This window comes from Centruroides vittatus, unplaced genomic scaffold, assembly GCF_030686945.1.
Source record: "Centruroides vittatus isolate TY-2023 unplaced genomic scaffold, ASM3068694v2 scaffold_3315, whole genome shotgun sequence".
Taxonomy (NCBI): Eukaryota; Metazoa; Arthropoda; class Arachnida; order Scorpiones; family Buthidae; genus Centruroides; species Centruroides vittatus.
The window spans coordinates 1,473,404-1,488,229 of NW_027122703.1; the positions used below are offsets into that span (position 1 = coordinate 1,473,404).

The following is a 14,826-nucleotide window of genomic DNA, read 5'->3' on the forward strand; positions in this document are numbered from 1 at the left end:
CTCTTTCGATTGATGTCTTTTAAGTTTTTAATTGTAGTAGGATGGAGTTGAGCAATTTTCTATTATACAACGCTCCAAAGTAGTCTACACTTCAAAAATACCACACCGTATCAGATTTATATTCAATTCATTGTCCGCAGAATCTGTTGTGGAGATAGTATACATAGTGTATAACTGAGAAATGTAGATTTAATCTCATAGTGGGCTTACCAATCTTCCTCAGTTTCGAGAATGGAGTTGTGTAGATAAAAATCGATATGGAAATATTATGGGCAGGAGGCCCCGATTAATTACATACGAACTTCCCATGCAAATCAGAAGTCACGTTACTTCAATTCAAAATTTTCCCTCGTGAGGAGTTAGATAGATAACCTGCACGACTCTGTTATTAAAGGAAAAGTATGATGTACAGGAGCAAGCCACTGTTAATGGAGAGCATATATTTTAAATTTCTACATTAATTATACTATTTCTCTAATTACTAGCATAAAATTTTCATGCTATTATTTATATAAGTTATATCTAAAAATAACTAAAGTTATCACCTTTATCATCTTGTTTCAAGGAATAAAATCAGATGATAAATGTCGCGTTACAGAAATTATTCAGGGAACGTCATAAATTAATTCATTATTCTTCTATGGCATTTTATTCAGAACATGATATGGCATGGCACGTTAAATTACTGTTATATAGGTTACTAATTTATTATACAGACAAATGGGATTTTATTACATTCATTTTTAAATTTATGTTTATTTCCTAAAAACTGAGCATAATTTAAACATATAAATTCATATGAAATTTAGAGTTTATATCATGTGCCAATTTTTTCAAAATATTTGAAACTAGATAATACTTTATTGATGATGAGCAATTATTTACTGTGACACGGTCGCAGTGTCGGGTTGCAATTTTTAATCATATTTTTAATTTATTTAACTTAAAATATATGCTCTCCACCTCAAATTAATAGTGTCTTACTCCTGTTCATCGTACTTTCCCTTTAACAATAGAGTCGTGCCGATTATTTATCTAAGTCCTTTCGGGGGGATTTTCCAATTGAAATCATGTGACTTCCGATCCATACTTGAAGTTCGTATATAGATTATCAGGGCCTCTGTCCCTAAGCTTTTCATATCTGGTCTTAACTTCCATCTATTTAATTCAACATTAAGAAATCACATTAAAAGTTACAGGGAATTAACATTACATTGTCACGTCTATTGGTTGTCTTTTGTATGTCAGCGCTACCCATCGATGATTTTTTGAACTAATTCTTCACCCTGTCAACAAAATCTTCCGTGCCGACAATACTTACCACGCAAACCGCATTTCATTCCGATAATTTTACATTTTAAATCCATAAAATCTATATATTATGAGTCTAATCTAGAGAATTAACATGACAATTTTTACTTTAAACAAACTGTTCTGCACGAAAACGAAGAAAGAAACTAGAGACGTGAAGAACACGCATTCATTTCTTATGTTCAATTCGTGTTCAATGGAAAACATTTTACGTTCTCCATTAAGTTGAAATCAAAACTTAACGTTCTCACTGAAAAATTATTTTATTTCGTTCTTTATTGCACGATATTATGTTATCTCTTCCATAAAAAGCCAATGTTAATCTGCTTTGAAACTGTTTTCTCGTTTGTGGAATAGTCATGTTTATATCAACTTAATAAATGATCCGCTTTCATTGTTCCATTATTAATTATGACAATTGTCACGAACTAAATTAAGAATTTGTGTAATATAAAATATAATTTTAATATATACAGAGTATTACAAATAAACTGAATCAGTCCCATAACTTTGGAATGGCTAAAGATAGCAAGATCGGACTAATTGTGCCAGACAAGGTAAAGAAAGGGATTTGTACATGTCCAAAAGTTAGTGAGTGTAGGCCTATATATCGGAGATCTCCAGATTATGAAGGCCTATGGAAGGTTTCTTGCCAATGTGCAATCATACACGACGTCAATAATGGTGCCATCGGGAAATACGTGGAAAATGTAAACAACCTTTATTCTGGGAAATTTTTGATAACTCGCTCCGTTGTCGGGTAAATTTAACATAACTAGGACGTGGCACAGGTTTGTCGTATGCGGATAGAATTGAGGTGGAGCGGGCAAGAAACAAGCGATTCCTTCACTTGATAGGCACATAAGAGGTGATTTACAGCTGACGGTCGTGGACAGGTGAACTTTGCACTTGCCATTGCTTGTACCTACCGGCCATGAACGACGCAATCCATGCACTTGCAATTGCCTTACAACAAAACATAAGAACAAAGCAATCGACCTCGATTGCTTTGTTCTTGTGTTTTGTTGTAGGGCCTTGCATTATTGACATCTGAATCCAAGGCAACAAGAACAGTATTCTTCTTCCAATTCGCGAAAACACGATAAAAAAAAACCTAAAGGCTCTTATTTAGGTATTCCTAACGTGAAGAAAACCCGGAAATACCACGTGGTCAGTCTGTTGGTGAGGCGCGAATCCACGATTAGTGTTCAATGTTTTATTCACTCGGCCACGTACCATTAAACTCTGGCGAGAAACGTCTCATAAGACCCCATAATCTTGGGATCTTCGACACACGCACTCACCAACTTTAGGACATGTAAAGTTTCCTCGCAATTTGTTTGGTCATGATTAATCCGATGTTCCTACCTTTAATCATTTCAAAGTTATGGGACTGTTTACCTTATTTGTAACACCCCGTTTTTTTCATGTTTATCTCACGTTTAAGATAAAAGAATAAAGGAAGGAGTGAAGACGAAATCCGTGGAGATAGACCACGGCTCTGGGAATAGGACCCATCTTAACTCCTTCCTTAAAGATTTAAAGTAAGAAATTTTGTAAATAGCTGAGTTTCTTCTATTTATTTTAAATAAAAACGTTTATAAATAAGTTGAGTTGTAAGTTTTAGTTTTATAAACCAAGATGGAGTTGGGAATTTAAACAAAAAACATAAACAAAAAGGAAATCATTCAGTAGACTTTTTCCTCTAGGTGCTTTAGAAAGATTATGCAAATACCAAACAAAAAAAATGTCTAAAAACATGAAATTCTAGTTACAAGAAACATACTCTCATGCAAGAAACATGATGACATTACAGCGAAATTTATGTTATTAGTTCCGCTATTTTATAAGTTTTATTTATGACGATAAATATCAAAACAAATAACTCGTAGCATATAAATTACGACTAAAAATAGTAATAAAATATAGAAACTAATAATTTATAAAATATACTTCTTAAGCCATTATATTTTATTGTTATGCTTTATAAAATAATTGCCGTTTTAAAATTGTAATTATTTCTCCCTGTTCGTATCCGCTTCCACTTAAAATCAATTTTCAAACTGTACATAAAATATTATTTTTTTTACCTAATTTATTCTATTCTTAATTTATTAAGAAAAGAGGACATGTCCGGGAAAAAGAGGATCTTCTGTAACTGTACAATTTATGGGTTTATTATGAATAAATAATACAAAACCGTTTTAAAACGTTCGAATTGAATTATATAAGTCTTTTTTTCTGAAAAAATAATAAAGAAAGCCGGATATTTCTATTGATTATAAATAAGAAAGGTGTCGTTTGAGTATGTCGTGACTTTTGATCATTAAAGGCGAGTGGTGAGTGCACTTGACCAATATTATTTGTGTTTTATAGGAAAAAAGGAACAAGTTTCCCTTGTAATTTCAGATGTAGATCGTGAATATATCCTTGTCAAATTAATCAAATACTATTAATCCTACTGTCAGTCACGTTTCTTTTTATTTTTATTGATGATATGGTAAGGTAATTTAATTGATTTTAACGTAGGATACAGTATTATAAACGGTGACAGATTAAATTTTTGATTCTTTTCTTCGGCAGTAAGCTTAAACTACACGAGAGTTTTACACGATGTAAATGAGAATTTTCTGTTAAAACACGAGGAAACGGGGTCCTTGAACTTTGTGTGACAAACCCACGCAGATTAAAGTGGTAAGTTGTGAAGGTTATAAGGGCAAAATAGTACGTTTTCGTAAATTACTTGGCGTATTTTTATTTTAAAACATTATAAATGTAATTAATTGATGCGTAATATTTCGAATAATTATACGTTAAAGGTAAAGATATGTATAACAAGACTACACTTTAAAAAATGATTTGTTTTTTTTTTTTAGTGTAAACGCTAGTTATTGGCTAATGGCTTTGTTTTAAACTTTTCTAATAAAAGACGTCACATCATAAACACGCGAGTCACCTAGCAAGTTATAAGGGAATCTACAAATGGCCAATAGCGTAGTAGTCAGGATGTCTACCTTGTAGAGAGGTTCTCTAGTTCGGGGTCATGGTTCGGTGGTGTTGGCAACGTCTTACCTTGGCGCTTATTTGTTTTCATCTAATGCCAACTTTTGCTGTTGGTATTGGTGATTATTTAAGTGAGAGCTTATTATTTTTCGCACATAAATTATCGACGAATAAAGTGGTAAAAAAGGCAAGTATCTTTTTATTTTTTACTTTATGTCTTTTAAAAAGTTGTAATATCGCAGTTCTTAACTAGTTCTAAAGTTCAGCGTATCATAAAAATTCCCTAGACAAGTCTAAAACTATTTCAAAGCAGGATAAATATATATATATATATATATAGCTATAATTCGCATTATAATGAAAACTTTTTCTATATTAATATTATATTTGTGTTTATTTATAAATTTGTAGGCATATAATATTTTAATTATTCACATGACCTAAAACCTTACATGATTTTGACCTCCGCCAGTCACAATTGAATGGCTTTTGATACGCAATATTAAGCTCTATCGAACGTTCCGTAAATTATAATAAAAACTATAAGAAATAAATAAGAACATTCAGCAAATTTTGGAAATAAGTTATAAAAAAAATGTGTGTTTTTAGAAGTTAAATCTATAAAATGGAGCGAGATTATTCGAGGAATCTCTCTTTTTCGAATTCAATTCATTATATAATTGTAAAGTGTTATAAACATTTAAATGTATAGATGTTATATAGTTGCATTAAGAACGAGTTTTTGTGTAGAAAATGATTTATTTTTATTATTTAAACCAGAGATTTATGACATCCATTTTTTAAACATTACAATACTTTGTATCGTAATTGAATGGCAGTGCAGTTGTACGAAATCTACGAAGTAAAATAGTATCCGTTTCGATACTATTTTAGTAATAGCAAATGCTGAACGCTTTCGAAGTCCGGTTTTGCTGGATTAACAGGCGGAAGTGAACCGACGTGTATGTCCTCATGACCAGACACCCATCTGCTTTGAACTTTCACCAAGATTCCTTCCCAGTTTAGCCCAAGGATAAGTTCATTAACGCAATCGTAACCCGCTTATTGGAGCAAATATTGCTCAATATTACGAAGGTCAGAGGCCTTCATTTTTTTTTCCCTCGACGTTTCCAGGTATAGATGGGCTTTAAAGACGTTCCGAAGAAAATTACAAACTCCTCCCTTTCATTAATATTATATAAAACTTTTGAGAGACGTAATTACATGAGATTTGTGATGTTATCCACACTCTATACTTATCTATCGTAATATATATATATATAACTTATTCCGATCGAATGATAAAGTTTGCTATTTTTGACAGACTTAATTATTTAATGCTCCAATGAATTTTAAGCGTGTGTTTTTGATTAACCGTATTATTAAATCTTTTTTATTTTTTTTACTTGTATGAAACTCGTTTAAGCGTGTAGAAAAAGACTAAATTTTAGGGCCCGAGTTTGAGGCCGGGATCAAGGGCCTTGATGGCACCTCCCCTCTTTGGGTATCATTAATATTGGAAATTTTCCACGTGGGAGTAGTTTAAATAAGTTCAATGCCGTGTTTTTTTGATCGATTATATTAAAAAATTTATTTGAATTACTTGCAACGACAATTTGCCACTGACTGAACCACGTGTAATTTATTACTCGACTTTCCCGCAATATTTACTTCGCTTCCGTACTATATATATATACACTCTTAAGAAGCGTTAAGGGACGTCGACCCGGTGGCGCAATGGTAGCGCGTCTGACTCCAGATCAGAAGGTTGCGTGTTCGAATCACGTTCGGGTCAAAACATTTTTTTTTTTTTTCCGTTCGTCTTGTCTTTTATATACACTTTTCGTCTAAACAATCAATTGATAATTTTTAAAATATTAAATGGTATAATTTACACGATTTTTCAGGAAGAAACGATCAATAGACGGCCTTTCGCACGACTACACTTTTCTAATTGCGGAGATAAAAGGGATCCTGTATTAGTCGATGAATTTCAAGTAGCTCCTAATCCAGTTTCTGTTCCCGGAAATGTCGAAGTTCACTTGAAAATGGATGTCAGAAAAAACCAAACTTCTCCTCTACCCGTAAGTGCCAACAATTTCTATTTAAAGTATCTAGAGCTAAATGGCGCCATCTGTTATTTAAAATACGAATTAATAATGGAAATTTTCTCGATGGTTCCTAACGACCACGCATTTTATTATACTGTATTTTATTAAAATAATTTTAAAAGGTTAGCCTGGAAATGATGAAGAAAGTTCCACTTCTCTTCGGTTTATCCACATGGTTTAGAGTACCTTGTTTATCCAACGGAATCGGATCGTGTGATTACGAAGATCTTTGCATCACACAACTTTTTCACGAAAACAAGTGTATGGATCCTAAAACGAAACAGGAGAAAGCGTGTGGATGCCCTTTTCGCACGGTAAATTTTCGCATCTACTATATTTTGTACACTATAAACTTGACCTGATCACCAGAAACAAACTACAAGCGTCATTAAATAGTTATGGTAGCTTCTTCACACGATCTTTTATACTTGTATTGTCTTTTTTAATTTTTCCTTTAAAATATTGATAAACAAGAACGATTTTTCTCTCGTAGATGAACTTTTTACTCGTCTTTCCTCTTCCATATTATTTATTTTCAATCACTTGCCTGATTGGATGTGAAAATGACATAATTATTCAAATGTCAGTTTAACGTTGGTAGTCAGGTCAAAAGTAATATTTTAAGCGGAAAATATTATATATTAAAAAAAAAAAAAAATGTATTTTAAAATATATTAAATTTCAGGGAGTATATACATTAAAGCCGGCTATATTTCAAATACCAGAACCACCGAATGATGTACCGGGTTATTTATTAGAGGGAGAATTTTATGTCAAAGCTACTGTTAAGCGAAATGACGAGCAGATAGCCTGCTACTCCACTAACGTCGATCTTCTTCTGTAACTATTTTTATAAATGTTATGCTTATATATTCATTTATATATCCTACGTATATTTATTAACAATAAATAACTCGTATATTTACATATATTTATTTATTTAACAATCTTAAAAACACAAAACATGGAAAAATACACATGATGTAAAACAATTTCTTTACACATATTCTTCATTTTCTGTTAATGCTTTTTTTTTAAATAAATAAATGTAAAAACTGAATGATAAATATTAACAATTAAACGATTTTTAATAGTATTTTTGTACATCACTATAGGAAGACTTATGTAGTAACTTAATACAATATTTAATACTGTACAAGACATTTACAAGTTTAAAAAATGTACAGACTATTTATTTATGTGTGTGTGTGTGTTTGTATATATATATATATATATATATATATATTTATTTATTTATATATAAATGTTTTTAACAGTTAAATATCTAATTAAAACACTGTCAAGCTATTACAGTTTATAACTTTATAAAAAAAAGTACATTGTAAAAATGTGCTATTCTTTCCCTTTAAAATCATTCTAGGAATTATACAGTGATAGCTTTATATCAATTTAGTGATAAGTAAAAAAGAAAATTTATAGAAATTACAAAAAATTGTATGTTGTTTTTACTGTGTATAGATAACAACTGATTGTTAAAAATATAAAAAACATTTAAACATTTTTTTTAGATTTCACTTTCTTAAACAATAAACTTGCATACAATGCAATAACAACTTTAAATATATACAGTATATATGTATATATTTATGGTACATACATTGAAAAATGTATTCAACAATATAAACACACTATAAAGTTAAAAAATCAACAATTTTCCAGCACAAATGTTTAATTAAAATTGCTTTTTTTTTCTTTTTTTTTAAAAATTCTTGATAAATTCTTATCTATTAAATGCATTTTTATATTTTAAGACAGATATACCTTTATAAAATTCTATACAAACTTTTTATGGCACTGATTTTAATAATTTTGACATAATTTTTATTTTATTCCTTTCAATTGTTAATTTTTTTTTCCTGTTAAATATATGTATTGGAGGAACATTTAAATATAAGCTGTAATTGATATGTTCAAATTACAAATTTTATCCAAAAAGTAAAGAGTTAAAAAATTGGAAGTTGTAAACTTTTGGCAGTGTACATCTTCATTTTGTTTCTTTTTAAGAGGAAAAATTTTCAATTTATATAGATTAAAAAATGCTTTATATAAATCCCTCATATCTTATGATTGTGTGTGTATTTTTAATAAATTAAAAAATTAAATAAGAATTATAAGAAGGGGAAAATTATAATTCTACTCTTGAGCAGTACTCGTGTCTCATATCACAACATAGTTTCAAATCCTTGCTTGGCTAAAGGTGGATTTTGGTTGGCTGGTGTTTCTTCGACTTGGCAATCGGCTATGGGTGAATGTATTCCGGATGCTTGTAAAATGGAACCACTACTAGACGATCTCCTTTCGGTTGTAGTGAGGCTTTGTGTCATTTGGGAAGATGTTGATGTTTTAGATTCTAAAAAAGAATCGAAATAAATATCAAAAACGGATTTATTTACATCTTAAAACTATTGACCATTCGAAATTTACCAGATACAATTAGATATTCCAGCCTATTAAGGCACGCTGATGCTCTCTCGAACCATTTATATAACTTCCTTCTTAATTCGGTTGGAGCAGCCATTGTATAGATAACTGGATTAAGGGCGCTGTTGATGGGTAATATAAATACTACTACGCAAGCGTATAAACTATCTAAGGGACATGGAATATAATTAGTAACAAATGCAATTTAATTGAAACATTAACACGTCTGTGCTTACCAGAAATTGTTATTTGATTGAGGGCAATGACTTTAATAACGACGATAGGAATCCAACATAAACAGTCAGTTAACACTATAAAAAAGAATCTCATAGCTAAAACGATGTCTTCGTGTTTCTTTATCATGACTGGTCTTGCTCTTTGACGATCGTCTTTGATGATTAGAAACATCCTCAAGTAGAGAATAATAATCAATATTACCTAAATGATTAAAATGTATCGGTGTTTTTAATTTTTATGCAAAAAATTCGAGTCTTCTACTAACTTTAATAATAAACTTACCGCAGTAAAGTTAATTCCTAGAAAGACAAACGCAGAATATTGCCATCCTAACATATAAGGATCATCTATATGAAGCGGAAAACAAAGCCCATTTGTGGAATAAAAGTCCTGCCCTTTCTGCCAGTGAAACATTGGAAACAGAGCTAGTAGAATTCCGAATACCCAGATAATAATTAAACTGTATCGTGCCGCAGTTATGGATACTACACGAACGTTACTCCTGATGCATCTGTATCTCTCGACTGTTATCAAAGATAAAATAAGCACGCTAACTTCACAAGATATCATAGCCAAGATGCCACATATGGTGCATTGCCAACTGGACATCCAAGCGTGGGCATGTCTATTATATTTGTTACGAAAAGCTAAATCCTGTGCTCCTATGGCCAGAAGATATATTCCCATCAAAAAATCAGCCACTGTAAATTGGGGGGGGGAGAAATGTAAATTTAGCTGCCTGATCTAAAGAAGAATTTATAAAGATTTACCATTTAAGAATTTACCGGCTAAATTTTTTATGAATAAAGATAACACGTGATCTTCTTTCCTAGATAAAACTCTCCATGTGAGTACTATAGTGTTACCCATGCACGTTGTTAACGCTACTATCCATACAGAGAAACGAAGCATGGGCCAAACCAGAAGATGATCGATGGAAGACAAACCATCGGTTTTTGGCATGCAGTTACGAACATAAGGAGCGTAACTACAATAGAGGAATTTTCTAAAATAACTGTTAAAAGAATACAAAACTTTTAGATTATTCTATATACAAAACATTTAATTCATAAAATGAATTTAATACTTACATGAATTCTAAACTTTTTAGGGATTTAAAGTGATGTATATTGATATTTTCAATTTCAATTCCACTCAAGTTCCTTATATAAAAAAAAAAGGGGGAAGGAATTAAAAAGTTTTGTTATGAAATATATAGCAAAACCTGTCTAAAACGGAACAGGACGGTATTTTGGAAGTTTTCGTCTTATAGAGACAGGTGTTATTGTAATAAGTGTAGGTGATAAGTGGTTAAATAGCAAGCCAATGACAACGAGTTTCTTACAAAACGGATTGTCATTGGCTTGCTTACTGCTTGCCATTTAAACTTATCCAATCATATTTAATTCTCACCATCTAAAACAAGTGTTGTGCTAAAAGTTCGAAAGATGGCGCCACAAACAACTAATTTTTTATATTTTTTTATATTTATGATATTTTTAAATTATAAAAGTGTTTTAAATATACAATTAAATTTTTAAAAAAAATAAAGAATTTGTATTAAAATTTTTAAATTTTATTATTAAAAATAAATATAAACTTTTCTTCTAAATAGACTATTCCAAAACTTACAATGATTTCAAATTAATAAGATGATGAAAAATCTCCACAGGAAGTGACGTTAGAGGGTTATACTCCAATTTCCTTTTAAAAGAAAGTCGGGAAAAATTTGAATCTTTTATATTATAAATTGATATAAAGAATAATTATAAAAACTTACAATTTAGATAAATTTCTTAAGCTGTAAAAGAGCTTTGGTCTAAGAAATTTTAATTGATTAAAAGAAAGATTTCTGCCAAAAATATATATAAATATAATTAAACAATAATAATAATTTTTAAATTATTTTTTATCATATTTAAAAGTGGAAAAACTCACAATTCAGTCAGCTTAATGAGTCTTTGGAAGGCAGTCTCATCAATATCATCAATTTTATTATCTTTCAGAGACCTTTTTAACAGATTTTAATTACGTATATATGCATTAATATTAAATATAATTAATTAAAACATTGCAAAAAGAACTTACAAATATTCTAAATTTATTAACCATGAAAATGTGTGACTTTTAACTTTAGAAATTTCATTATTTCTCAAGTCCCTGGGGAGAAGAGAAAATGTATGATTCATTTAATTTTTATCTCATATAAAAGCTTTAAAAATAATTATTTAATCGTCAATTTCGGAAAAAGATGCACTTTTTTTAACATAAAAAATAATAATAAATAATTAAATATCTCATACTCACAACCAATAAAGGTTTCTATGTCTAGGAAATTCGGTTTCTTTCATTGTAAGATAATTATAACTCAAGTCACTATTAATAAAATAAGTTAGAATAGACTCTAATGTATATATATAGAATATTTTCAATTGATATTCATACTTACAATACACGAAGAGAAGGTAAATCATGAAGTATTCTAACATCCATTTTCTTTAATTTATTCTTTTTCAAATCTCTATAGAAACAAATTTTTAAAGAGTATTTTCCCATTAGTTGAATGTCTTAATCAAGAAAATATTTATTAATAATATTTTTAACTCACAGCCAATCGACGTTGTCTAAATGTTGAAACATACCACGGGATATCTCTCGAATGTCGTTTCTCATTAACAGTCTATTATAATAGAAATGAATGATTAACTTACGAATTTTCAAAGTTTATAGTTAAATTTAACACTAGACTTACAAAAATTTTAATTTATAAAGTCCGATAAACGTTCCATTTTCGATTTTTCTTATTAAATTTCCACCTAAATGACTAAAATAATAATAATAATAATAATAATAATAATAATTAATTTTTCTATGTGTATACAGCTTACAAACTCTTCAATTAAATTCTTGAGTTTCTGAAGAATTCGGCAATAACGATAACAGGGAAAGGGTTCAACAACAACGATAATAAAAAGAGGGTTCAGCAATAGCGATAACAGGGAAGAGATTTAGAAACAACGATAACAGAGTGAGGGTTCAGCAATAGCGATAACAGGGAAGAGATTTAGAAACAACGATAACAGGGTGAGGGTTCAGCAATAGCGATAACAGGGAAGAGATTTAGAAACAACGATAACAGAGTGAGGGTTCAGCAATAGCGATAACAGGGAAGAGATTTAGAAACAACGATAACAGAGTGAGGGTTCAGCAATAGCGATAACAGGGAAGAGATTTAGAAACAACGATAACAGAGTGAGGGTTCAGCAATAGCGATAACAGGGAAGAGATTTAGAAACAACGATAACAGGGTGAGGGTTCAGCAATAGCGATAACAGGGAAGAGATTTAGAAACAACGATAACAGGGTGAGGGTTCAGCAATAGCGATAACAGGGAAGAGATTTAGAAACAACGATAACAGAGTGAGGGTTCAGCAATAGCGATAACAGGGAAGAGATTTAGAAACAACGATAACAGAGTGAGGGTTCAGCAATAGCGATAACAGGGAAGAGATTTAGAAACAACGATAACAGGGTGAGGGTTCAGCAATAGCGATAACAGGGAAGAGATTTAGAAACAACGATAACAGGGTGAGGGTTCAGCAATAGCGATAACAGGGAAGAGATTTAGAAACAACGATAACAGGGTGAGGGTTCAGCAATAGCGATAACAGGGTGAGGGTTCAGCAATAGCGATAACAGGGAAGAGATTTAGAAACAACGATAACAGGGTGAGGGTTTAGCGATAACAGGAATAAAGTTCAACAGCAATTATAACAGGGAAAGGGTCAAACAATAATAACAGGGAGAGGGTTCAGCGACAGTGATAACGGGGAAAGAGTGTAACAACAACAATAATAGGGAAAGGGTTCAGCAACAACGATAAATGAAAGGGTTTGACAACAATAAAACAGGGAAAGGCATAACAACTTTCAACTTTCTTCAGTTTCTGTTGTTGTAATAACAGATAAATATAGATTATTCTCATTTATTAAGTTACATAAAGTTAAAACTTACAGAATTTTAAGATTTCTATAATTTTGAAATGATCCTCTTTCGAGTGTTTCAATACTGTTGTTAGATAGAACACTGAATAAAAGTTTAAATAACAATAATAATTACTATTATTATTTAAATAATTTTTAAAATATAAATTTATAAAATACAAGTTAACCCAAATGTCAGTTAATCAAGATTTTTCGTATTGTAACTACGAATACGGACGATAATACTTTTAAAAATTTGGTAGAAACAAAAATATGATTAAGCATTTAGTTATTTAAATAAGACAGCAATTCAGTCTTTACGATGATTAACCGATTTTTGGGTTGCCCTACGCGCAAATAACGCTAATTTATCCTAATTCTTTTATCATTAAATTTACAATAAGTCTTACATGAATGACTTTGGAACACTCACAGTTTGGTGATATTACTAGAAAGATTGTTGGGTATATTTTTTAGATGAAGATTGGTGCAGGAAAGCCAAGTGAACTGTCGACAATTACACCCAGCAGGTACTGGAGAAATAGCTAGAGAAAGTGATTCATTGTTAACGAACATTTCGGAAAGTCTAAGATACAATTGATATAAATGAACTTACTGCAGTTTCTGTAAGAAGAAAGATAGACGACATTCACCATTGGTGTCTTGTTTAGATCTTTTAAAATTGATGCCAACGATCCGTGAATATCATCTTTAAAAAATAAATAAAATATTCAAAATTTGCTTTAATGTAGTGAGGCCTCATAGATCAAATCGTTGCTTCCGAGTCTCTAGGTTTCTGAGGATTTTAATATATTGTTTTACAGGCCCGGTATATTAAAAAAACACATACATACACGAACAGCTTAAAAAATCAGGTTAATGTTACCTATGGTTCCAAAATGGCGACTCGTCTCTGATTCCAGAAAATAGAAGAAAGGAAACAGTGGGGACGCACATTCTAACCTAACTTAACCTAACCTATTCTAATAATTTGGTTGGTAATAATTATGGTAATTTATTAGAATAGGTTAGGTTAGGTAAGAACGTGCGTCCCCACTGTTTCCTTTCTTCTATTTGCTGGAATCAGAGACGGACCGCCATCTTGGAACCATAGGTAACATTAACCAAAAATCATTATAATCTTCATTCCATTGCATTTATTGTAATGGAATAAAGATTATATACTGATCCTATAATATAAGATAACGTAAGTTACGTGTAACCTCACCTCTGTCACATAGAACAACGTACTGTACAGTACTGTGCATATAGGGCGGTGTAGATAGGCTATACAGTATTTAATTCAGGTACAGTACATTTTTTGAGGCTCCTGTAAATGTGCCAAATGGTTCTATAATAATTCCTGGTAAATCATTTCTCGTTTAAAAATTTATTATACTAAAATAATATAAAAAAATAAAACGGATTTCTTTTCGACAAATTCAAGATATGAAAATCGAAACGTGACAATATGATTGAAAATGAAAGGAAATCGTTCGAAAGAATGGACATTATTAAAATCTTGCCTAAAATTCCAAGGAAATAATCCAATGCAAGAGACATTTTGTCATATTTTTAAATTGTTTAAGCATAAACAACAAGAAGAGGAAAATATATATATTAAAACTCGAGTTACGTGTGTCTTATAAGTGTCAAGTCACGTATTGCGTAACGAATACAATATATTAAATTTCGTTTTGAAGTAATAATAATAATAATTATTATTATTAAATTTTACG

The 14,826-nt window shown here is 30.7% G+C and overlaps 2 protein-coding genes and 1 non-coding gene across 4 annotated transcripts in view; 2 read left to right on the top strand and 1 right to left on the bottom strand.

The window, feature by feature from the left end:
* Positions 1–4,317: 4,317 nt before the first annotated feature.
* On the top strand, positions 4,318–7,350 carry LOC136988572 (ganglioside GM2 activator-like). Its single transcript, XM_067286477.1, has 4 exons — positions 4,318–4,505; positions 6,226–6,398; positions 6,548–6,739; positions 7,111–7,350. Exons 1-4 carry the CDS (start codon positions 4,355–4,357, stop codon positions 7,267–7,269), a joined length of 675 nt encoding a protein of 224 aa, XP_067142578.1. The 5' UTR covers positions 4,318–4,354; the 3' UTR covers positions 7,270–7,350.
* TRNAW-CCA (transfer RNA tryptophan (anticodon CCA)) lies at positions 6,038–6,109 on the top strand. The gene has a single exon. It is a non-coding gene; the product is annotated as a tRNA-Trp (tRNA).
* A 302-nt stretch (positions 7,351–7,652) lies between the features above and the next one.
* The window catches only part of LOC136988544 (relaxin receptor 1-like), a 29,587-nt gene continuing 22,413 nt past the window's right edge, over positions 7,653–14,826 (bottom strand). The window contains exons 3-19 of one of the 2 annotated variants that reach the window (XM_067286418.1): positions 13,704–13,796; positions 13,521–13,632; positions 13,119–13,190; positions 11,857–11,928; positions 11,713–11,784; positions 11,554–11,625; positions 11,412–11,480; positions 11,193–11,264; positions 11,043–11,114; positions 10,885–10,956; positions 10,737–10,808; positions 10,196–10,267; positions 9,890–10,092; positions 9,387–9,805; positions 9,104–9,305; positions 8,871–9,035; positions 7,653–8,796 (exon numbers count right to left, since the gene is read on the bottom strand). In XM_067286418.1, coding sequence (XP_067142519.1) covers positions 8,609–8,796; positions 8,871–9,035; positions 9,104–9,305; positions 9,387–9,805; positions 9,890–10,092; positions 10,196–10,267; positions 10,737–10,808; positions 10,885–10,956; positions 11,043–11,114; positions 11,193–11,264; positions 11,412–11,480; positions 11,554–11,625; positions 11,713–11,784; positions 11,857–11,928; positions 13,119–13,190; positions 13,521–13,632; positions 13,704–13,796 — 2,099 coding nt within the window. In that variant the 3' untranslated portion in view covers positions 7,653–8,608. Of the gene's footprint in view, positions 8,797–8,870; positions 9,036–9,103; positions 9,306–9,386; positions 9,806–9,889; positions 10,120–10,195; positions 10,268–10,736; positions 10,809–10,884; positions 10,957–11,042; positions 11,115–11,192; positions 11,265–11,411; positions 11,481–11,553; positions 11,626–11,712; positions 11,785–11,856; positions 11,929–13,118; positions 13,191–13,520; positions 13,633–13,703; positions 13,797–14,826 lie in introns of both variants that reach the window. The other variant, XM_067286417.1, reaches the window with a different exon arrangement.